This window comes from Aspergillus eucalypticola (genome assembly GCF_003184535.1).
Source record: "Aspergillus eucalypticola CBS 122712 chromosome Unknown BO83scaffold_7, whole genome shotgun sequence".
NCBI classification, from domain to species: Eukaryota; Fungi; Ascomycota; class Eurotiomycetes; order Eurotiales; family Aspergillaceae; genus Aspergillus; species Aspergillus eucalypticola.
Genome location: NW_020290281.1, coordinates 817,377 through 838,025, shown reverse-complemented (window position 1 = coordinate 838,025; position 20,649 = coordinate 817,377). Strand labels below are relative to the sequence as shown.

At 51.0% G+C, this 20,649-nt stretch overlaps 10 protein-coding genes across 10 annotated transcripts; 3 read left to right on the top strand and 7 right to left on the bottom strand.

Annotated features, from left to right (window-relative positions):
• Positions 1-28: 28 nt before the first annotated feature.
• BO83DRAFT_334325 (uncharacterized protein) lies at positions 29-1,585 on the bottom strand. Its single transcript, XM_025528372.1, has 2 exons — positions 1,306-1,585; positions 29-1,242 (listed from the first exon to the last, which is right to left on the bottom strand). Exons 1-2 carry the CDS (start codon positions 1,495-1,497, stop codon positions 67-69), a joined length of 1,368 nt encoding a protein of 455 aa, XP_025390242.1. The 5' UTR covers positions 1,498-1,585; the 3' UTR covers positions 29-66.
• Positions 1,586-1,901: 316 nt separating this feature from the next.
• BO83DRAFT_435923 (retropepsin-like aspartic protease) lies at positions 1,902-5,870 on the bottom strand (the record flags this gene model as incomplete). The annotated part of the gene is made up of 3 exons (XM_025535921.1): positions 4,755-5,870; positions 3,480-4,704; positions 1,902-2,546 (listed from the first exon to the last, which is right to left on the bottom strand). Exons 1-3 carry the CDS (start codon positions 5,825-5,827, stop codon positions 1,902-1,904), a joined length of 2,943 nt encoding a protein of 980 aa, XP_025390241.1. The 5' UTR covers positions 5,828-5,870.
• A 131-nt stretch (positions 5,871-6,001) lies between these two features.
• BO83DRAFT_415749 (uncharacterized protein) lies at positions 6,002-7,001 on the top strand. The gene has a single exon (XM_025534658.1). It carries the CDS (start codon positions 6,066-6,068, stop codon positions 6,957-6,959), a length of 894 nt encoding a protein of 297 aa, XP_025390240.1. The 5' UTR covers positions 6,002-6,065; the 3' UTR covers positions 6,960-7,001.
• Positions 6,971-9,767, bottom strand: BO83DRAFT_227693 (S8/S53 family peptidase; the record flags this gene model as incomplete). Its single annotated transcript, XM_025526871.1, has 3 exons — positions 6,971-7,582; positions 7,635-9,461; positions 9,519-9,767. The coding sequence occupies 3 exons, from the start codon at positions 9,762-9,764 to the stop codon at positions 6,983-6,985; spliced, it is 2,673 nt and encodes an 890-aa protein (XP_025390239.1). The 3' UTR covers positions 6,971-6,982.
• A 509-nt stretch (positions 9,768-10,276) lies between these two features.
• On the bottom strand, positions 10,277-11,767 carry BO83DRAFT_357271 (MFS general substrate transporter; the record flags this gene model as incomplete). Its single annotated transcript, XM_025529240.1, has 1 exon — positions 10,277-11,767. One exon carries the CDS (start codon positions 11,765-11,767, stop codon positions 10,277-10,279), a length of 1,491 nt encoding a protein of 496 aa, XP_025390238.1.
• A 199-nt stretch (positions 11,768-11,966) lies between these two features.
• On the bottom strand, positions 11,967-13,736 carry BO83DRAFT_406898 (putative acid phosphatase). Its single transcript, XM_025533912.1, has 3 exons — positions 13,207-13,736; positions 12,115-13,137; positions 11,967-12,057 (listed from the first exon to the last, which is right to left on the bottom strand). Exons 1-3 carry the CDS (start codon positions 13,396-13,398, stop codon positions 12,022-12,024), a joined length of 1,251 nt encoding a protein of 416 aa, XP_025390237.1. The 5' UTR covers positions 13,399-13,736; the 3' UTR covers positions 11,967-12,021.
• A 404-nt stretch (positions 13,737-14,140) lies between these two features.
• Positions 14,141-15,744, bottom strand: BO83DRAFT_357265 (putative ribosome associated DnaJ chaperone Zuotin). The gene is made up of 3 exons (XM_025529239.1): positions 15,559-15,744; positions 15,361-15,501; positions 14,141-15,310 (listed from the first exon to the last, which is right to left on the bottom strand). Exons 1-3 carry the CDS (start codon positions 15,709-15,711, stop codon positions 14,261-14,263), a joined length of 1,344 nt encoding a protein of 447 aa, XP_025390236.1. The 5' UTR covers positions 15,712-15,744; the 3' UTR covers positions 14,141-14,260.
• Positions 15,745-15,904: 160 nt separating this feature from the next.
• On the top strand, positions 15,905-16,815 carry BO83DRAFT_376853 (LYR motif-containing protein). Its single transcript, XM_025530836.1, has 4 exons — positions 15,905-16,070; positions 16,127-16,240; positions 16,301-16,477; positions 16,543-16,815. The coding sequence occupies exons 2-4, from the start codon at positions 16,165-16,167 to the stop codon at positions 16,635-16,637; spliced, it is 348 nt and encodes a 115-aa protein (XP_025390235.1). The 5' UTR covers positions 15,905-16,070; positions 16,127-16,164; the 3' UTR covers positions 16,638-16,815.
• slt11 (Pre-mRNA-splicing factor ECM2) lies at positions 16,717-18,289 on the bottom strand. The gene is made up of 2 exons (XM_025528371.1): positions 17,959-18,289; positions 16,717-17,905 (listed from the first exon to the last, which is right to left on the bottom strand). The coding sequence occupies exons 1-2, from the start codon at positions 18,097-18,099 to the stop codon at positions 16,889-16,891; spliced, it is 1,158 nt and encodes a 385-aa protein (XP_025390234.1). The 5' UTR covers positions 18,100-18,289; the 3' UTR covers positions 16,717-16,888.
• Positions 18,290-18,755: 466 nt separating this feature from the next.
• erg6 (sterol 24-C-methyltransferase) lies at positions 18,756-20,613 on the top strand. Its single transcript, XM_025530835.1, has 3 exons — positions 18,756-19,185; positions 19,254-19,288; positions 19,356-20,613. Exons 1-3 carry the CDS (start codon positions 18,982-18,984, stop codon positions 20,248-20,250), a joined length of 1,134 nt encoding a protein of 377 aa, XP_025390233.1. The 5' UTR covers positions 18,756-18,981; the 3' UTR covers positions 20,251-20,613.
• Positions 20,614-20,649: the final 36 nt, after the last annotated feature.

Genomic DNA, 20,649 nt, shown 5'->3' with positions numbered 1-20,649 from the left:
CAGAGAGTAGAGAGGAACCTGGGTGCTTGTTTATCCAATGAATTATAGATACTCGAAAGGGTTCAATCACCACCCCGTCGGTCTCGGCCAAACATCCACAATAGTCGATCCATCCCCATCCCGACTCGAATCCACCACCAGATACCACCCATACATAGCCCCCGTCACGCACGCATGATTCGGATATATCCTGACAGTCTGTCCGACCTTGAGTGGAATCGCAGAGCTATATTCTCCTTCCCAGGCAACAATCGCATGTTCCTGGCTGATCCGATCCACAATCAATCGCGATGACCCCTTCTCTCGTCTCCAATCCCCGACCACTCCCCATCCCGGATAGAACTTGCACGGCTCCCTCCCCAAAGCCAACGACCCAGCAGCCACCAAAGCCTCAGGCTTCGACCGCTCGGCATCATTATACACACTGCATACCTCGGCCACCACCGAGATGCCAACCTCTTTCTCTGCATCCGCAGTGGGATGGATATTCGTGCCCAATTGCTGCATATCCAGAACCGGGTAGACACCCGCATGAAGCTCAACTTTGACTGACAACTTACCATCCACATCCTTCTCATGCAATAAGCTCTTCAACCGCCTTGCCTCCTCATTCAGTTGCCCCTCATCCTCAAGTAACTTCTTCACCACAACCACCTGCGGCGTAGCCCCGACACTAACCACTAACTCCCTCCTCTTACCACCGGGCAAAGTAAACAGATCCTTATTCTTCCTCAATGCCTCCCGACACCCGGTGATCTCTTGCACTAAGAACCCCATTACCTCCTCTGGCGTATCACCCCCATAACTCAAACTGTTATGCGAGTAAACCCCAAGCAGAACCAGCTCCCCCTTCGTCTCCCCAGAAATAACTTTCTCGATCAAGCCCCCCTTGTTCAGCATGGAAGGCGGGAGTCCTGCCCGATGATATCCAGAATCCACCTTGAGAAACACCGACGGTGCATGGCCCGCCAGTTCCCGAAACTCGGTCAGATATGGCACCTGATCAGGATGATCAATCATAACAGCGATACTTCCCTCGCCTAGTTCGCGCGCTAACGCAGCCAACCTGGGAACTTGTGAAGGCACAAGAGGTATGCCGTAGAGAACATTCAGCTTTCTCCCGGCGGCCCGGAGTTCCTTGAATAATGGGAGTAGAGTCTCCCCTTCCAGAAGGGTGGAGATGACAAAGTTTGCGGGTATGGATTTGTCCTCCCCAGCTTGGAGGCGGGCGATTTGGGGAGTCTGTCTTAACATTAGCCATCACATACCGTGGAATTGAGAGGTGGGTAAATGGGAGGAGCATACTTTGTGTGTCTTGACATGTGCACGGAACCCCACATCCAATGCTTTCAATGCATCCAACATGGATGCACAATGGTGCTTGATTATGGCTACATCTAGGACAACCGCGGGTTTGGGGACCGAGCCGATGTCTTTACCAATGTAGTAGCGTTGAAGGGCTTCTAGGGAGGGTGGTGGTCTGGTTGGGAAGTCCATGGTTACTCCCTTGCTCCCTTTTATGTATGCGCTGTAGTAAGTAGGGATGAGTTGTGGATGTTGGTGACTGGGTGTTATTGAATTGGTTCATGTTTCAGTTGAAGTTGTCGACTGGCATTGAATCATAATGTGGGGCGATTTCGGTGAGGTGCGGGGGGAAGGTTTAGCCTGAAGTTTAGCCGGGGGCTGCTTCTTATCCGCATGGATCGAATTGATAACTTTCTCCAAATGATATAGCCATAACATGAGTAGAGCAAACACTCGTTGATGGCTTTTAGAAGAACTCAGTATACGCATACTATGAGCTTTACTTTATATCGAGGGTTATCAGCGGAATGGTGCACTGTTGACTTGCTACACTTTCCTTTTCCCTAATCACGGTGCGGACAGAATCATCTAACCCACTATGAAACACCCTTATCCTGTCCAGCCTTCCATATCTCAAGCGGATCTGAATCGTGCCTCAGATTCCGTCTATACCTAAACTCTTCCATCAAAGACCTTGCCCCCTCCTGATTGATAGACCAATGCCATGGACGAACTTGATCCGGAATTTCAACCTGCTCGAGATCAACAGCCATCACCTTACAATACCCAAAATCTTTATCACCACATAGTATAAAGTTATCCAATTTCTGATCTAGATAATAAGCCTTATACTTTGAAAGCTTATCAAAGACATCTTCCAGATAAGACTCTATCAGCTTCTCAGGGGCTTCTTCACTGCTGCGAGCCAGATCATCCAAAGTAATCCCCATGATGTCTGATAATAAAAGTGCAGGTAGGCCATCGTAGTACCCCTGGCCGTAATAAAATGGGATAACTTCTCCCTGGAGGTCTTTTAGCTTGGTGTAGGCTGTTTTCTCGTCCTTGAACTCTTCCTCCCAGTCTTCTTTTTGTTGCTTGATTATGATAGATGTGGCTGGTTCTGGGATTATATGTCGATAGCATGATGAGTCTGGCTCGAGGTGAAAGCGGTACACTGTTCGACGTGGATCTAGGTGCTCAACCTTTGTTGCTTTGATTTCATGGCCGTCTAGCTGGATGGTCTATTAGGGTTAGTATAATCCAATTTTCTGCTAATATGCAGGAAGAGAATATCCTACTTTTGATGGTCCCATGGCCGTAGAGTAATAAGTCATGACCGCTTGAGCATTCGCCAAAATTAAGGGTGCTGAGGAGGATAGGGGAAAAAAGGAATTGCTTCAATGATTGCAACAAGATGATGACTTATATCATGTGTTCTGTCACTGTAAGGGTGAAGGCTATATAGTCTAGGCTGCGATTGTCAACCTAATTCAGACCGCATATGAAGTACTAGGGACCCGGAAAACCTTTCTGTTTTTAAATTCCACATTAAACTTGGTATGGGAGTAAACGCATCTCGTACAGGTGTGGATGAAAAATAAAATAATCTATTCTGTCAAGCGAGACATCTGTAGTCTGCTGTTAGTGTTCACGCTAGTGCTAGTGCGCATTTGAAAATTGAATTCTCTTGGAATACTATTTCGAGTCAACAGACTCAGAATGCATAATATCTCTTATTAGCTTACTTTATGTGAGTTGCGCTACTACAGGTGATTAGAATGCCATATCTCATATATTCCCTGCCTTAGCCAGGTAAATTTCTCCAGTCACTAGTTATATAGTTGTTTCATGGTAAGTTCTTGATTTTTAGACCAGTTGTCCCTACTAGGATTAAGATTCTAGTCACATGGCTTGGAAGGTTGTCTAATAGTATAAGCTGCTTTATCCTATCTTTAAAATTAGATAAATGATCTTTGAGAGTCATCGATTTTATTAATACGCAAGCACCCCACGGGATCGGGAAAAGCTGACTGAGATCTCACAACCGTGGACCTAATTTATTAGCCCGGTTTCCTTTTAAACAATGACCTCAACCTTGCGCCCAGTGACCGAGGCCTGTCTGGTTTCCTAGGCAAACTCCCCTGTTCCACCTCTAGTTCTACCGGGCCTCCTACATCAAACATATCCGGGTCTGGACTTAGAGGTGGAAGCAACTCGTATCTAGAAGTATCCTCCATCCCAAGAATTACGTCGTACTTGTCCGTGTCCAGGACTAAGAACTTAGTGGTAGAAGTCGTGAAATGTTGTTCGAAATGCCAGTTCGCCTCAGTTTGAAATTGTACCGTCAGGCTCGTTTGATTTGCTTCATCACTGGGGATGGGGATCAAGAGCTTTGGTGTAATGGGTTGCAATGGAACCTCTAATTCCTGCGCAATCCTGAGAGACATAAAATTGTCAGTAGTCATCGTGTCCAAGTAAAAAAGCACCGCTTTTTTTGAATTCGAGGAGTGGCCCCAAACATAGGCGGGTATTGAGAGATGGCCTTCCGCGTCCTCCACGATGTCGCTCAAAGCAATTGAAGGTGTTTCCTGAAGGTCATAAAGATCTTCACCAAGCTTGGTCTCGCGAGGTTCCATGGGTATATCAAGCTCCTCAGCTTGCTCTCCATCATCTCCCTGTGTATCAAACGTCGAGGAATGAAGTTTTATATTTGCATTTGCTTCACTGTTCTGTCCTTGAGACTCGATCTCATTCACCCTTTTAAGTTCATCCAGTTCGTTTTGCCTCGATTCGTCGGAAGCAAGCTCATTTGAAGACGACGCTTCTGAGATGCAAGTGAAATAAGCATTTTCCTGAAAGTAGACATCATACCATAACCTCTCCTCGCGGGGAGGTCGTTCTATGCTAGGATTCTTCTGAATGTTATTCTTAACCAGCCAGTCGTAGACCTTTTCGGAGCTGTTGTAATAATTTTCATCAATCTCTTGTCCGTTATCATCCGCCCATGGTAATGCCCGGAGCGAGAAAGAGTGGACCTCCTTAGCGATATGACTGAACAATGCATCTTTTTCCACTTCGACTTCATCGTCTGCTGGCCAATTGCACAGTGGACAGTGTCGGATTTCTGATGGTATTGTCTTTTTTGACAACTCCACCAGGACTGGTATATGGGCTAGTGGAACGGTCGCAGCATGAAAGGACTCTGTGTGTTGTACAAAGGCTTCCCTGTTTGAGAATTGAGACCCATCACCACATGCAAAACAGGTCCAATATTCCATGCTGCTGTGATCCTTCAGCATGTGCTGTCGCCAACTATCCTTTGTATTGAAGAGGACATAAGGCTGATCACAACTAGCCAAAACACAGGTGTAGGGGCTCAAATCATCTTCGATATGCTTCCTGCTCTTGTGTTAGCTTGGCCGTGATTGGTTCTGCGTCGAGAACATCACCTCCACCTGATTTCATCTGTCATTTTTGCAGGAAGCGCTTCGCAGCAACAGGGACACCGAAAGAGCCGCGCATCATCTTTCAGCTGAGGCGGGCGCGGGTAATCTACTTCGAGTGCAGTGGTTGATACTGCGGAAAGCGTGACGGATTTAGCGTGGTCTATTTGGTGTAGTGTGTGGCCTGGTTGTGGTAACTGAAAGCCATCGGACAATCTGGAGGCACTGGTCCCCGTGATTACGGTGTTATTGGCGTGCATTGGGCTATTATTTGAGGATTCCCAACACGGGTTTTTTGGAGGTGTCTCCTTCTGTTCTGATCCAGATGGTTTCGGCACAGGTGCGCGTCGAACATCGCCTGCATCCAGACCCATGGCGTGCCTTTGAGAATACAAAAAGCGATTTCGACGCTTGAGGTTGCAGTGTACCAACCGCAATTGTACTTCATCCAATTGCGATGGGTCTCTTTCTTGGATACGACCATTTAGTTGACAGAGTAACATTCCGACAAGGTGGCCTTCCAGCTCCTGGTGCTCTGATGCGTTAAACAGTTGGTCTGCCTTTTGCAATCGTGAGCGCCGTCCAGAGCGACGAATGGCAACTGCGACCCGGGAAAGTTGATCCATCATCGACTCAATGTCATACATTGACTCATACAACAGATTCCCGGATGGGTTCCGTAACTCATGACGGTCTGTCGACTGGCCATCAGAGCTGGAATCATCGGACCATGGGGAAAATGCTCGCCCTTGTCTTTCGTTCTCAGAAGAGGCAGGATCTTCCCCATTATGATGAGCACGCGAAAAGTCTTGTGTTTGGCTTCTTTTTAGGCATTCGTCAATCATAGTACTTAGCAGGAACAATAAATTGACGATGACATCATGAGCTTCGGGCCTCGAAGCTAGTCTCGAGTCCAAAGAAGCTCGTCCTCTGGCGCAGGCTCCGGTGCCTGATATCCATAAGTTCATATCAGCAAGGCGGTTCTCAGCCCACTCGTTTTCCATGAGTGGTGGATATTCCAAGCACTGTGTGAAGAGGTCGACGCATTGCTGTGCAGCTTCTTTGAGACCCCGCTCCATGGCTGTCAGGTATCTCGTTGCGTACGTAGTCGCCAAATGCGACGTGGAGATGTGCTCAAGTAGATAGGATCAGCTGAGGGGTTGCAGCCTCACTAGTCTCGCTGGTCTAATATTGATCCGACCCCGCTCCTGCTGCACGGCTCTTACTTCAGTACGATGAGAACGAACTTGTTCCTTTCCTCTTTCCTGTCTTCTTTCGGGAATCTTCTGGCTTTTTTCTCTTGAATTTTCCATATAAATGGCACAGCAACCCACGTATATCCTCTCTCCCAACTTCCATTTCAAGCCAGGAACGGGCCCTATCGGATTAGGGAACATAATATCACACCCCCTACGACCGCACCGAGCCTTGACAACTGTCGATGCGACGACGCTAGAGAAAGTTTACCCGCGGATAGAAAGATTTACGGACTACGAGCGAAGTATTGAACGAGGCGACAGCCGCGATGTCTCGATGAGCTTGTGGGCAGTGTTCCTGCAGACGGTATCCGGAAAGCTATCGGGCGGACGGGGTAGCGATGTGCGATCAAACTATACGATGGACCAACTGGAGACAGTATACTTTGTCACCGACCCTTCGCTAGAAGAGATCCAAGCACGTCTAAAGTCCCCTCGGGTTCAGGCTGTGACCAAGGCAGGCAGGATTCCTGGGCTCAGGAACCCTGTTTACATGGTTACGGGTCTCATGATAGCGAAAGGATTTACCGCCAGTATGGAGAACAACCAGCGCCACAATGGGGAGATTGAGGTTGGCGGCAATATTCCATCGCCGGGAATTCAGGTTGGCGCTGGAGCTAATCTCGCCAAATTGACCAGCACAGAAGAATCAGATACTTGGCGGGCGGGCGAGGATATAGTGTTTGCATATCAGCTTCTCAAGATAGAAGTCAAGAGTTGGAAAGGCGATAGAGTTAAATACGATGAGCTGAGGCACAAGGCCGCCTACTTGGGCAAAGATGATGAAGATGAGACAGATGAGGACGACGATGCCGTGGAAGAGATCATCATAGGTTCAGCTGATCCGGGCACTTTATCCAGTGATCATGACCAAGGGAGTATGAATGTGACAGAAATTGGAGAGGGGGATAGTCGAGTCAGCTGTATTTCTTCGATAGTTGGGAGTAATCCCTGACATAGAGTAATCAGTTCTCATAATCAGAGCCCAGATAACCTGCCGCCAATTTTTGCCCACCGGGCATCCTCCGGAATACCTATCAATCCCCGTACCGTCAGGTACAAATAACCTGACTGGAGCGTGTTAGAGGATATGGCCCTGAAGATTGCATTCATACCCCGACGTGTCCAGGCTCGGAATTTGGCATTGTAGAATGGTTTCTCGGGAGGGCGGGAACTAATGTATCCCAGAAGAGACCCTGCTATTCCGGCCGCTATGGCCGTAGCAACTGATGTTCCAGACCTATGCTCTTCGCCATCAGAGTTGGGCCACGCAGAAGGAACGTCTATGCCAAGAGTCCCGAAAACTACCGGTTCATCTTCATGCTTGGGGGGGTTAAAGTCTGCAAATAGGCCGTTTGAATTCGTCCCTCGAATAGAGATGACAGACTCGTGTCTGGCGGGGAACATCTCTCGATCATTGGCCCCATAGTTTGACGCGGCTGCAAAAAAAAGAATGGAATCTTTGCGTTTGTATAGCGCTTCGCGAATTGCGTCACTGATACACGGCTGTTCGTCTGCAAAGCCGAACGACATGGAGATGATGTCGGCTTTCCATTCTTTACTTGCCCAAGAAATCGCCTAAGGGAGTCAGCTGAGTCACATTCAATATTTCCTCCTTCGGAGCACTAACGTCTGCAACTTTCTCGCTGGAATTTAAGAGTTGATGGGGGCTTTTGGCAATGCGTGCTACATAAATATCCGCATCGGGAGCGCACTTCAGAACGAGAGACACCAAATGAGTGCCATGTCCATGACAATCTTCGGGCTGGCTCGAACCATCAACCCAGTCCTTCCAGCCTTTAAGACGTTCCATAACAGCAGGTGAAAAGAAAAACGGGGCATTATCGTCGTAACCAGTGTCCAAAATCGCTATCCGTACGCGCCGGGATACCCCGCTTGATCCCGCTGCTGGTGCAACTTGAGCTAGCTCCCTGTTAAACTCTTTCAAGTCTAATAGCCAGTTGCTAGCGTTTTTCTCGCTTTCAGTGCGCTTTCTCCTGCGCTCTAGCGCTTTGCCCTTGTCAGGATTGTCCGGTACATTGGCTTCTTTCATTTTTGCATCCTGGGAAAGGACATTGAGCGGGGCTATCTTGTCATAGTTGTCGATCCATTTCGTGCCCTGTAGAAGGTTCTCAAGCGGAAACACAACTTTCTCGTATAACATGTTTCTTCGTTGCTTGAGGTTTTGTCTCTGTTCAGAGGCAGATAAACCTTCAGCACAAGCTGCCTGGTCGAATGTGCCGGGCTCCAAACAGTGGCATATTGAACTCATATAGTCAGGGTAGTCGAAATTCTTCCAGCGCTCTTCATCCCTTGCGTAGTTGATGGCTGTGAGCAGTTCAGTATTCACTTCGGCGGCAAAGGACTGCTGGGCAAGTTGATTCTCACGCTCGGGAAGCGGAAAACCAAGACCTATCTCAACCAGCATAATACCAAGGGCTCTGATCCTTGGGTAAACATGCACCATCCCTGGTATCTTATATTGTTCGTAGCACAGCGGACCTTCATCTTTGAATTCCACGGATACATATGGTTTCCAGGTAAAAAGCTTACCCTGGCACCTATCCCCGGAGGTATCACTTTCCCTCATGAATTGAATATTCTCGCTTGTCCATTTTGTTCGCATCCAATCTGTATCGTAGTACTGCCAGACAGAGTATGCTATTATATAAGCTAGTACAAGCTTCATTCGTGCCGTTAGATGGTAGATGCTGAGGATTTCGGCCAAAGATATCCCCGGAATATGGTCGACTTTCTGCTTGTGGGGCTCTAAGAAATGATAGAGCTTATGGTCTTCAATAGAGAGGCAAAGGCGCCAGCCTTTGGCTGATTCGAGTAAACCGCAGAATTGGCCTTTGTCTGTTCGTTGCCTCATTTTTGCAGATAGATTGTTGGCCTTCTCATCTCTATATCCGTCATCTCCATCAAAAAATCGGACGCACTTTTTGCCGTGAGTATGGTCGTTTGGCACAAGCAGCTCGATATCTTGCCAGTGAGTGAGCTGTGACTGGTTCCAGAAGGGCTTTGATGAGAACAGCATATCAAATTGCACCAGATTGTTACTGGCCACTGACTGGGAAGGTGGCTGTAGCAGGAGACACACTAGGTGTCCTCTCTCCACCTGCCTACGCACTCCATTGGTCTGGCAAGTACAGCACATTTGCTCTCGTAGAACTCGATGAGCAATCTCGTTAGCAAGATCTGAGCGCTCTGGGCGAGCAGCTCTTCTTCTAGAGCCGATACCTCCACTCTCATCGCGCCTAGATGACTTGCGATTGCGCTCAATGAATTTTTGGATATGGGTAATGGCCACCTCGGCGTCACGAGGACACGCGGTAAGCTGATCAAGTCCTCGTCGAATCTTTTTCTGGGCCTTCTCATAAGATGTCACGTCAGGGAATGGCTTTGCTATCGCTTCAAGAAGAGGATAGTCATTTCTTGGTATATTCTTCGGCCACTATTCCAAGCTCATCAGGCTCCATCGATGTGAGTTATATTTTTCTGCCACACTTACATTGCACATAGCCTCCACATCTCGCAGTAGCTTGGATATTCGCAGCCGCAGTCGCCTCTCCTGGTCTAAGGCAGCCGTGTCGATGTAGTTGGCGACAAGGAAGAGCTCAGCCCCGAGACGCCCACATAATGGTCGCTTGGACTCAACGCCCAGTAAAGACGCGATGTTAGCGACCTGGGCTATGGCAGTATGTGCAAAGTCTATTGGGTCCTCGCTCGCCATTCCGTTTACGTTACGGTTACGCATAGGTGACCATGGAAATGTGTGAGCCAGAGGGAGGCGGCTGAGCGATGCGGGGCAGACTCAGCTGATTGATAGCGCGCGCCTATTCACCGCGTGCTCAACCCAGCCCTTGACTACCTTCAAGGTCTTCGCTTCCTCGGTCGGGCAGACCATTTCCAACCTATTGCAACTGCTTGATTCTGTATGGCATCTACTATGTGTGTAATGCCTGCTACAAAGGCTTCTCAACTCTACAACAAAAGCTTAAAGAAATGAACAAAGTCTTATACGGATTTCAGAGGTATTATTCATGAAGCAGACATGTGCAGCCTGATTTATACATCCATCTTACCTGGACATTTCCAAAATGCAAACTTTTGTTTTATATTTCATTGGCGGGCTGTTACTTTTCTATAGGTATTATAAGAGAGAAATTGAGCCCATAGCTAGGTCTAAATCTAATTATCCAGAAAATGTTACTTCTATAACCAACCACTGCAATAGCATCAAGTACCTATCAGCACCATCAGGATCACCTACACCCTCCCCCTCAAGAACAACTTTCCCGGTCTCATCCACCTAAAGAACTCTACCATTCCAGCACCAGCACCACCATTCCTCACCTCCCCACTCTCACTCACCCCCTTCACCTCCAACTCATAAAACTTCCACGACCTCAGAATCCACAAACACACCGCCCCCAACACAAACATACAAGCAACATACACCTGCGCACTCAAATAGCCGGCCCCGCTGCCCGCCATACTCAATGCAATGGCCTCGGCCACCAGATTCGGCGCCACCAGCATCAAGCACACCATCCCAAATGTCGACGGGAGACGATTCAACCCGACCACATCAGTAAGCACAGGGGCTATAGTACCCCAGAACGTCCCGCAGACCATACCGCACAGCACCGCGAAGAGAAGCAGGAGTGCATATGAATGCGCAGGGATCCAGATAGCGAGACAGAGAATGGCACACGACGCTGTCATAGCCATGGAGATGGTGATTCGGCCGTAGGCATCACTGATGTAGCCGACGACCGGACGACCAAGGACAAGGCCGAGGTTGAGGATAGCGCCGGCGACGGACCCCTGCTGTGGGGAGAGGCCGATGGAGGAGGCGTAGTTGGGGAGGGAGTAGAGAAGGGTGATGTATCCGAGGTCAGTGGAGATGCCCCATACGATGATGAGGAGGACTTCGAGGTGGCCGAGGTCGCGGTGGTTGAAGGTTCGTTGACGGGGTTGGGCGCGCGAGCGAGGCCGGTCTTTGAGGAGGAGGAAAGAGACGAGGTGGGAGCCTAGGGCGCAGAAAGCGAGGATGCGGTAGGTGGATTGCACGCCCATGGATTGGATGGCGCGGCCGGCGGCGAGGTTGTATGCGAGGCCGCCAAGGCCGGCGCCGGAGGCGGCAATGCCGCTGGAGAAGCTGCGTTTGGTGGAAAACCATTTCGGGAGGATGGAGGTGGCGGTTAGGTAGAGGAAGCCCATGCCGAAGCCGAAGGCGATGCCTTGGGTGAGTACGAGGTGCCAGACTTGAGTGGAGTAGGAGGCGGCGAAGAGACCGGTGAAGATGAGGGCTGTGCCGGTGAGAAGAGTGATGGTTGTGCCTAGTATTTCGTTGGATTTGGTGACGATGGGTCCGATCAAAAGGGATAGGGAGACCTGGAGCCCGCCGATGATGGCATAGTCGAAGTGGCTGGCGCCGGGGAAGGTCGAGTTCGAGAGGTAGTAGTCTAGAATCACACCCCAGGCGCTGTTAATGCCCCAGGTGTGTACGTTGATCATGAATACGCAGAATGTGCACACCCAGCCGTATCCGCCGTTGGGTGGGATGTCTTCCAATATACTGATGTTGGTGGCATTCTCGGGGCTTTGGTTGATATCAACTTGGTCGGGCGGCTGTAGTTCGAAATCGTCTCTTACGTGGAGGTGCTCCGTGCTAGGGTACATTTTGAACTTCTCTCTGATGTTTTGAAGGGTGCTTTTGGCCTGTTTTTCGGTTTGTTTGATTGTAGAAGCCATGGTGATGGTAGTCAGGGTTTATGTGCATGAGTCACGCTCACCCCGCCGTGACACGTCCGCCTGCAGACAAAGGCAGAAACTTGGATATGTGTAGAGACCCGATCCAGGGCTATTTGAGCTTTGTGTTGGACTTCAGAGCATGATGGAGGAGGGTAGTAGATCAATTGATTTATTGCATTAGTATATTACAGATCAGATTCATGGGTCCACATTCCATTTGATATCCTCCCGGCCAAAAATGTCGACGCGTCAGCTTACTCGGAAGTACCGGACTCGACCTTGCCATTCTTCTACCACGGGGTTAGAGTTTTCAATAGATAAGAGGCAAGGGGAGTGGAGTGTCTTACCAGGGTACGGCTGTACTTCACACCGACATTGTTTCCGCTGCGAGAGTCGTAGGGAAAGGGGGTGGTGTAGTTGAAGGTAGCAGTCAAGCCCTCGTAGGTCTTCTTGACTGTAGAAAGAATTCCATTGCCAGCAGAGCAGCTGGCATCAGTTGTGGGAACAGGCCAGCCAGCGTAGTACTCGCTGTAGTCATCGTCGGACAGAGGACCCCAGTGAGTCTCGTTCATATACAGGTTGCTCGTATCAACCTCGTAGTTGACATAGCCGGTCTTCTTGGCCAGCCAGCTGAACAGGTTCGCACCGCAGTCCCAGCGGCCCAAGGAGGGGAGGCCCCAGTTGGCAGACAGGGAAGCGATGACGGAATAGTGGGTGTAGAAGGTGTCATCCTTGGTACCCAGAAGATCATCCGGGACAGCGCCGCCGAGAAGGAAGGTGTAGATGTTGTTTCCAATTTCATAGGTGCCGGTCTCATCAAAGGTAAGCATAATAAGAGTATCCTTGGTGAAGTAATCGTTCTCCAGAAGCTCAGATAGGAAGCTCCAAGTCCAGTCGCCGGAAAAGGTGATGTTGGTGTCGTGGCCATCGTTGGTCATGTTGGGAGTGATGAACATGTACTGCGGAAGACGGTGGTTCTCCAGATCATCGTAGAAGCTACTGAAGTTCTTGATTTGGCGCAGACGGAGAGCATCTTCGGTGACCGAGTCAAACAGGATCAGAGGATTGTGCTTGCGAACATAGTCGTTGGCACCGCTCTCGGGGTAGCGGTAACCCTGGTACCCAGGGTAGGGGAGGCCTTCCTGGTATTCACCCCAGGCGATGTTCTTGGTATCGAACAAATCGGCTATGGTAGAAACATTGGAAGGAATCTGATGAAAGTCATCATTGTCCATGCCGAAAGTGTCACCAGCAGCAGATGCGCAGTAGTTCGGCTCCGAAGGGTGAGTGATAGCCCAGAAGTTGTTCAAAAGGAGACCCTTCTTGGCCAGCACCGGCAGATGCTCGGTGGCAGCAGCAGCATCAAAATCCTATCAGAAATGGCATGTCAGCTGTGGCTCAACCCCTGCATATACCAGATGTAACAGCTGAGGACATACGGTGTTCTCCAACCAGATGTTCACAAAGCGGTTGAACGCCAGTCCCTTGACATTCGAAACGGGAGAGTAAGGCTGCACCGTAGCCTGTGCGGCACGAATCTCAGCCAAGGAGGGGTATTCCTCCGTGGTGGTCTGGGCCATAGCCAGAGAAAGACCTCCGAGGAGGGTCACGAGGGACTGCTTGGTGAACATGATGCCCTTTATATCAGCGGACGAAAGCTGAAAATATATTAAGAGAGGGATCCGACGTAGTATCCACAGAGAAGCACACCAGACAAAAAAATTCAAAATGATTTTGGGCTGCTGAGGACATCTTTATATCTTTCTTCACGGCTGCTGTGAACTCTATACCGGTCCATCACGCGCGTGGTTATTCGTGCCGCAACTATTCTAGCCCGGAGCAATTTAATCAAGGAATTGCGATTGGCCAGACTTGTCTAACCGACGACACCAGTATGCCAGATCCCCACAGCGTCTGCGTCGGCATTGTCGAACGTTGTCGGCTGCTGTTGTACATGGCAGAATTGCAGCTGATGCCATCTGGTGAGATGTTCTGCACGTTGCGAGTCGATTGTCGCTGACTGGCCAACAAGGAAATGCCCGCTAATGCCCAGTTTGGAAAAGCGGATAACTTAGACAGAGGAGGTGACATTTCATTGGACAATTGCTCAACCACTCAGCCAGTGGGGAGCACGGGACTCCTCGTCCCTGGCACGTGCCCGCAATGCCTTCTGCCAGCGGATGGTTTGGCATATAGTAGTCTTTTAGACTGAAAGCTCGCTTCCGATGGGACTGCAGTAGTCCATCTTCTGTGGAGAATCCAGTCAAGATGAATCTGCAGGGTGCGACTGATGGGCACGCTAGGAACATCCCGGACTACTGTACACTACGGAAAGTAGAATAGCATTTTCGAATAACAGATGAACTCCATAAGGTCGTTGCTCTCATTATTTTGTAGTCAACTCTATCGATCTATATACCTTGTTGACCAGTTCGGTCACACCTGCGTAGCATGTAAATCCATCGACATCATACATCCTATACTCCAGTCCGCTCAAGCAAAGAACTTGGCCTCGCCCTCCTTCAGCTTGCCAGCACCAACCAGGCGCTTGACCTCCTCGGCGTACACGTTCTTGACGGCAGCAGCGTCCTTGCCAGCAGCGGTAAGGCGTCCAGCCAGACCAGCAAGCTCCTCAGCGTCGATCTTGCTGATGACGAGGTCAACATCGCCCAGAACGGAGTCAACCTGAGCAGCGGAGGGCTCGCCACCCTCGCCGAAGTAGTTGACATCCTTGACGGAGCCCTTGAGAACACGCTTGTTCTTCTTGGCGGCGTTCTTAGCGGCTTCCTTGGCCTTCTTGTTCTGCTCACGCTCGGCCTTGGCAGCCTCCTCGGCGTCCTTCTTGCGCTGCTCCTCCTCCAGGCGGGCCTTCTCCTTCTCCTCGGCCAGACGCTTGATCTCAGCCTCCTTTTCGAGACGCTTGCGGTCCTTGTCGGCACGAGCGGCCTTACGGAACTTCTTGATACGCTCGTCACCAGCAGCGCAGTCGTCCACAAGGTGGCGGAGACGGGTGGTGTCCTCGGTCTTGCGCTTGCGGCGGGCGTTGGCGTTCTTCTTCTCCATGTGACGCTTCTGGTCACGGTTCTCGTTGTCATCCGGCACATCCTCGTCCAGGTACTCGAAGGTACGCCAGCTGTCGAAGTCATACCAGAAGTTGTAGAAGGTCTCGACCTCCTCCTGGGTGCTGTTCTCGTCACCGAGCTGGGGCACGGGCTGGATCTTGGAGAAACGGCCCTCGGACTCGAAGACAGGGCGCCAGAGCTTGAAGAAGTTGCCCTTGGCAGCCTCTTTCTTGGTGGGGGGCTCGACATCGGCAGCCTCGTCTACAGAGTCGAACTGACGACGCTTAGTGGGGTCCAGGAGAACCTCAGTAGCCTTCTGGATGCACTTGAAGAAGCTGTCGTTCTCGTCGCGGTCACCCATGGCGGCCTTCTTGTCGGGGTGGTGGCGAAGGACCTTCTTGCGGTGGGCGCGCTTGATCTGCTCGGGGGTGGCACGCCAGCGGTACTTGGACAGACCGAGAACCTGGTAGTGATCTTGGCTCTGTAGTGTGTAAGAATCATACTTATATCGACGATTTTGGTATTGCATACCTTCCAGTCCTTGGCATCTCTGGAGAGCATCATAGGGTCCTCGTCCTCGGAGATGTCATCATCCTCCTCGTCCTCGGTGCTCTTCACGTTCTGCTGGGCCTGGATACGCTCATCCTCGGAGAAGGTGCGGTGGTGGCGCTTCTGGAGGGTTGTTAGCAGTGAGCCATTATCGCACTGGATCGGTCGCTAGATACGTACTCTGCGTGCGTGGGCCAGGAAGTGAGGGCCAACAGGCTCGAGGTTCCTCTGGGTGGCAGCGGAGACGGTGCCAACGGCCTTGAAGTCCTTATCGGCACTCCAGCCAGAAGGCAGGGAAGGAAGAGTAACGTTGATGGTCTGAACGGTAGCCATGGTCAAGAACAGAGCCACGCGGGGTGATTTGAGGGGAGAATGGGAAAGAGTGAGAAGCGCCCAACGGACTGTTTGAGCAAAAAGACAAAGTGCTTTTCCATTTTTTTCTGCCCCGACTTGCCGCCACCCAGTGGGCCAATCAAACCTTGGCTGTTTCGGAGGTCATCGAAAGTCAAGGACTGCCGCAGGGAACGACGGTCAGAATTCAACCTTTTCGCATGTTGATTAGATCTTCTTCTTATATGTTTTGTTGTTTTTAATTGTAGTTTCTATATCAAGGATTCTTTATTAACAGAGCGACGAGCTGCATTCGCCTGACGACCATTCTCTTTATTATCAGATCACCCGTTACTATCGCAGTACGCCACCCCAAAAGACTCGATTCACAAGGAGACAAGTTCTAAAAGGTCAACAGATTGAATTCTTCGATAAATCTCACTATCAAACCTCATAATGTCCTCCCAAACCGCCCTGTCCGCACGCAGTGCTTACCGCCAACTCCTCCGCGCTACCCGCATTGCCTTCCGGGGTCAGTCGCCGCCTCAACAGCCATAAGTCTGTTCAACGCTAACCATTATTCAACGTACAGACGATGTCCGTGTTATGATTGCTGCCCGTCAAGAGGCTCGCCGGAACTTCGACAGCCACCGCCGCGAAGGCATTGATACTCCGATGCAGATCAACCATGCGCTCGAAGTGGCGAACATTCTCAGACACAACATTGTCCAGGGTGTACGGGAACAAGATGATGAGAATGCCAAGTGGGGTGAGTAGCTAGCAGAGGGTTTATGCTATGGCTGAGTATATGTTGCTGACCCGTGATTCTATTAGAACTCCGCATTCATGACGACATCGAGCGCGGCGATAACGACACCATCAGAGTTAAGGGAAAGACTGTCAAGGTGGATAAGGCATGCTCGTCATAGAGGGAGGGTCTTCCGTGTGGAATCTGACTGTCTGGAAGCCTATGCGTGGGTGAAAGGATGACTGCAGACTATGGCATTTGCAGACTGTATTATAGTATACCCAAACTTTTCTCTCTCCTTCCGGCGTCTTTGGGGGTATTTTATGGTTTAATCAGAATGTAGAAAATATACACAACGCCCGCTCGCGAACATACATAAGACCTCCTTGTTCCCGAACCCTGTAGAAAACAAAATGCGAGTTGAAATGCAAATCAATCACCAGACAGACTGGAGTACTGGACCTCTCCAGCACCCGGGGGTGGGGCGACAGCATAATTCCGTTGTTTTTGCTCTTTGCCAATCTCCTCTCCGGCAGCGGTGATGGCTCTCTTTCCAGAATCGGCTGCCCGCGGGCCTGCCGCCTGCCGACCTTCCCGGGCATTCTTCAAGCGCTCCTCCCGGTCCATGTTATCCAACGGCTTGGGCTTACCCCATCGAACACGCAGAGGGCACCCTTGGATGACAGCCCGACCCTGGCACTGCTTGGCAGCAGCCTCAGCACCCTCCCGAGTTGCGAAGTTGACGAACGCAGAGTGAGCACGGTGGGAGCAAATAAGCGACCGCAGCTGTCCGAACTGTGTGAAGAAAGTCCGCAGCGTATGTTCCGGAAGATCATCCTCCACTCCAGTAACAAAGAGCGATGTGATGTTCGGATCCGCGGGCGGTAGGATATCTTCAGCCGATGGGGGCACCTGAGCGGCGCTAGGGAATGGGCGGCCACCACGACCACCACGCATACCTCCTCGTCCTCTACCCGGAAGTGGCGTTCCCCTTCTGCTTTCGCTTGTGCGAATGGGTCCCGGGCCATTTCCGTAGCGGCTGTGTACGACCGGTGCGTCGCTGGGTCCTGCACTCGCGCCCTCCTCATCTTGGGGTGCGGCCTCTATCTGGCGAGGCTTCCTGTAGTAGGGTTCACTGTTGGCGAGCCTCCGAAGCAACTCCCGAGCTTTCTCGTCCGTCTTCTCGTATTCCTCCACCGCGCCACGCCCCTCTTCGATCTCCTTCTCGTGACCTTGTGCGTAGTATTCGCGGTTGATGGTGCTTTCGGGGCCCGGGGCGACCATCTTCAAAGCAGCATCACGAACGACGATCGGCAGCCCGAAGGACAGATCCAGCATACAGCATTGGCAGCAGTTCTTCAAACGCGCGCAGGTCAAGCAGATGGCAGTACGCTTCTGGCGCGCGGTGCGATCAGCTTTCCAGCGGAAGATGGTGAAAGGACGCGTGCACTGGGAATCTGTTAGTATGGTCTGGTTGTCCGAAAGTGGAAAGGTCTGCCTACAATCTTGCATTCTGCGCCATGGTCTTCCTTGAGCATTTGAACGTAAGGATTGTCGGGCAGGCAGTTCTCGCACACGGAGGGGAAGTCGGTGGTCTCCCATCCGGACCGGTTCAGGTCCTGCTTAATCTGTGGAGGGGGCATGTTGTCGTTGTGTTACTCAGCTGCGCTTCCACACAGAAACGCGAAGCCCTGCGGAGATGATGCGGCGAAGTTGAGCGTTGTCGGTAGCAAGAACTGGATTATCGATAGTCGTAGTGGCGCATTCTGTGGCTAAGTGTGGCTGTTGTGACATAAGCAAGATTTGAGTCACGTGGTTTGACTGCAAGTTCCTGCATCACATGCATGGAAAGGATGAACCCGAGTGGTTGTTTAGGCATCTGCGTAAGGAGTATAGTAATCGCATTAGAAAGTGCGTGATGCCTAAGCATACAGGGTCCGAAACGAAACCTTGCAGTCCAGGCCTTGATCCTGCGGCATTCAATGTGATAGCATAGCCTCTTCTGTGCGACCAGCGGATCCAGTGATGCCTGGCGGAATACGCACCGGATACGCGATACGCGATACGCAGCTTCTCGATATGACCAGGAACGCCCTGGTCAACTGCCTAGTACGGCTTAGCGCTGTTCCACTGTCTCTTTCGGATACAACTTTTTCCTGGCCAGAACCCCAGAATGCCTGTTCGGGACTAGCCCCCGCCATCTGGTTGGCTGGCCAGCGGCACAGCGGTGATTGGCTGGGGAAATGTCAAAGTCAGTCGTAATTCCGCCTCCCCTTTCTTTCGGGCGATCGCATTAACTGCTGCGTTGGCCTCGCTTGCTTCTTCGTATCCTTTCGTTTTCCTCTTCCTTCACTTCTGTTCGCCTGTTTGGCCTTTCTTCTTTTCTCAGAATCGTGTTTGTGGCTATAAAACTGCCTCAATTGCCTCCTCAAGTCCCTGTATCCGAACCACTTACTCCGGACACCTGTGCTTCTTGACCGATCCACCCCTTTTTATCCCACTTTAATTTCCAATTGCTGTCAACAATGGCTCCCGCAGCTCTTGAACAGGAGAACCATGCGCGTGATGCGGAGTTCAACCGCGTTCTCCATGGAAAGTCCGCTGAAGCTCAGGGTGGTTTTGCTGCCATGCGCAACAAGGACGCTGCCGCTCAGAAGGCTGCTGTCGACGAGTACTTCAAGCACTGGGACAACAAGAGCGCTGAGGAAGAGACTGAAGAGATCCGTGCGGTATGTTTGCGACTTACTCCTTTCCCATATTAACGCTAAGCCTTGTACTAATATTCTTGATGTTCTAGGCCCGTCGTGCCGAGTATGCGACCTTGACCAGACAGTGTGTAGCGCCATTTAGACCCAGAAACATGACTGCGGTTCTCAGTACTGACTCGAATTCGCTATAGCTACTACAACCTTGCGACGGACTTCTACGAGTACGGATGGGGTACCTCCTTCCACTTCTGCCGTTTCTCCCCTGGCGAGGGCTTCCAACAGGCCATCGCTCGCCACGAACACTACCTCGCCCATCAGATCGGCATCAAGTCTGGAATGAAGGTTCTCGATGTTGGCTGCGGTGTCGGAGGCCCTGCCCGTGAGATCGTCAAGTTCACCGACGCCAACGTGGTCGGCCTGAACAACAACGACTACCAGATCCAGCGTGCTACGCGCTACGCTGAACGTGAGGGTCTGGCCCACAAGTTGACCTTCGAGAAGGGAGACTTCATGCAGATGAAGTTCGAGGACAACACCTTCGACGCTGTCTACGCCATTGAGGCCACCTGCCACGCTCCTGAACTCGAGGGTGTCTACAAGGAAATCTTCCGTGTCCTGAAGCCCGGTGGTGTTTTCGGTGTCTACGAATGGTTGATGACCGAGGAATACGACAACAACAACGCCGAGCACCGCAAGATCCGTCTCGGTATCGAGCAGGGTGACGGTATCTCCAACATGGTCAAGGTCTCCGAGGGTCTTGATGCCATGAAGGGAGCCGGTTTCGAGCTCCTCCACAACGAGGATTTGGCCGACCGCCCCGACACCATCCCCTGGTACTACCCCTTGGCCGGTTCCTTCAAGCACTTGACCTCTCCCTGGGACTTCTTCACGATCGCTCGTATGACCTGGTGGGGCCGTGGCATTGCCCACCGTTTCGTCGGTGCCATGGAGAAGGTCGGTCTCTTCCCCAAGGGCTCCCAGAAGACTGCCGACAGTCTGGCCTTGGCCGGTGACTGCCTTGTTGCCGGTGGTGAGAAGAAGCTGTTCACTCCCATGTACCTCATGGTTGGCCGCAAGCCCGAGTAAACGGTTTCACCAAAAAAAACTTGCATTATGCGATAACGCCTGTACAAATTATTCTGGGACAGCATCCTATTGCATAGACAGCACGGCGGTCTATGTTCTTTAATATCCGGGTTTCTTTTTTTTTCCTTTATATTTCCCTATGTTTCATTTTCTTTCTTGTGTGTCATTATATTGCATACCGCCGCGGGATGCTTTGTTTTCGTTAGTGCATTTGTTTTTCCCGTCTCATGTCCTGCCCATACGGGAATGGGCAGGCGTACGAAATCACTGCTGAGTATTATGTGCCGATGGTGATGATTCCTTTCTGCTGCTTGTCATTTTTTGTTCGGAATAGATTTAATAGCGAGTACCAGGAATAACGAGTCTCAAAATTACCTATTTCACTTTACTTGCATACCA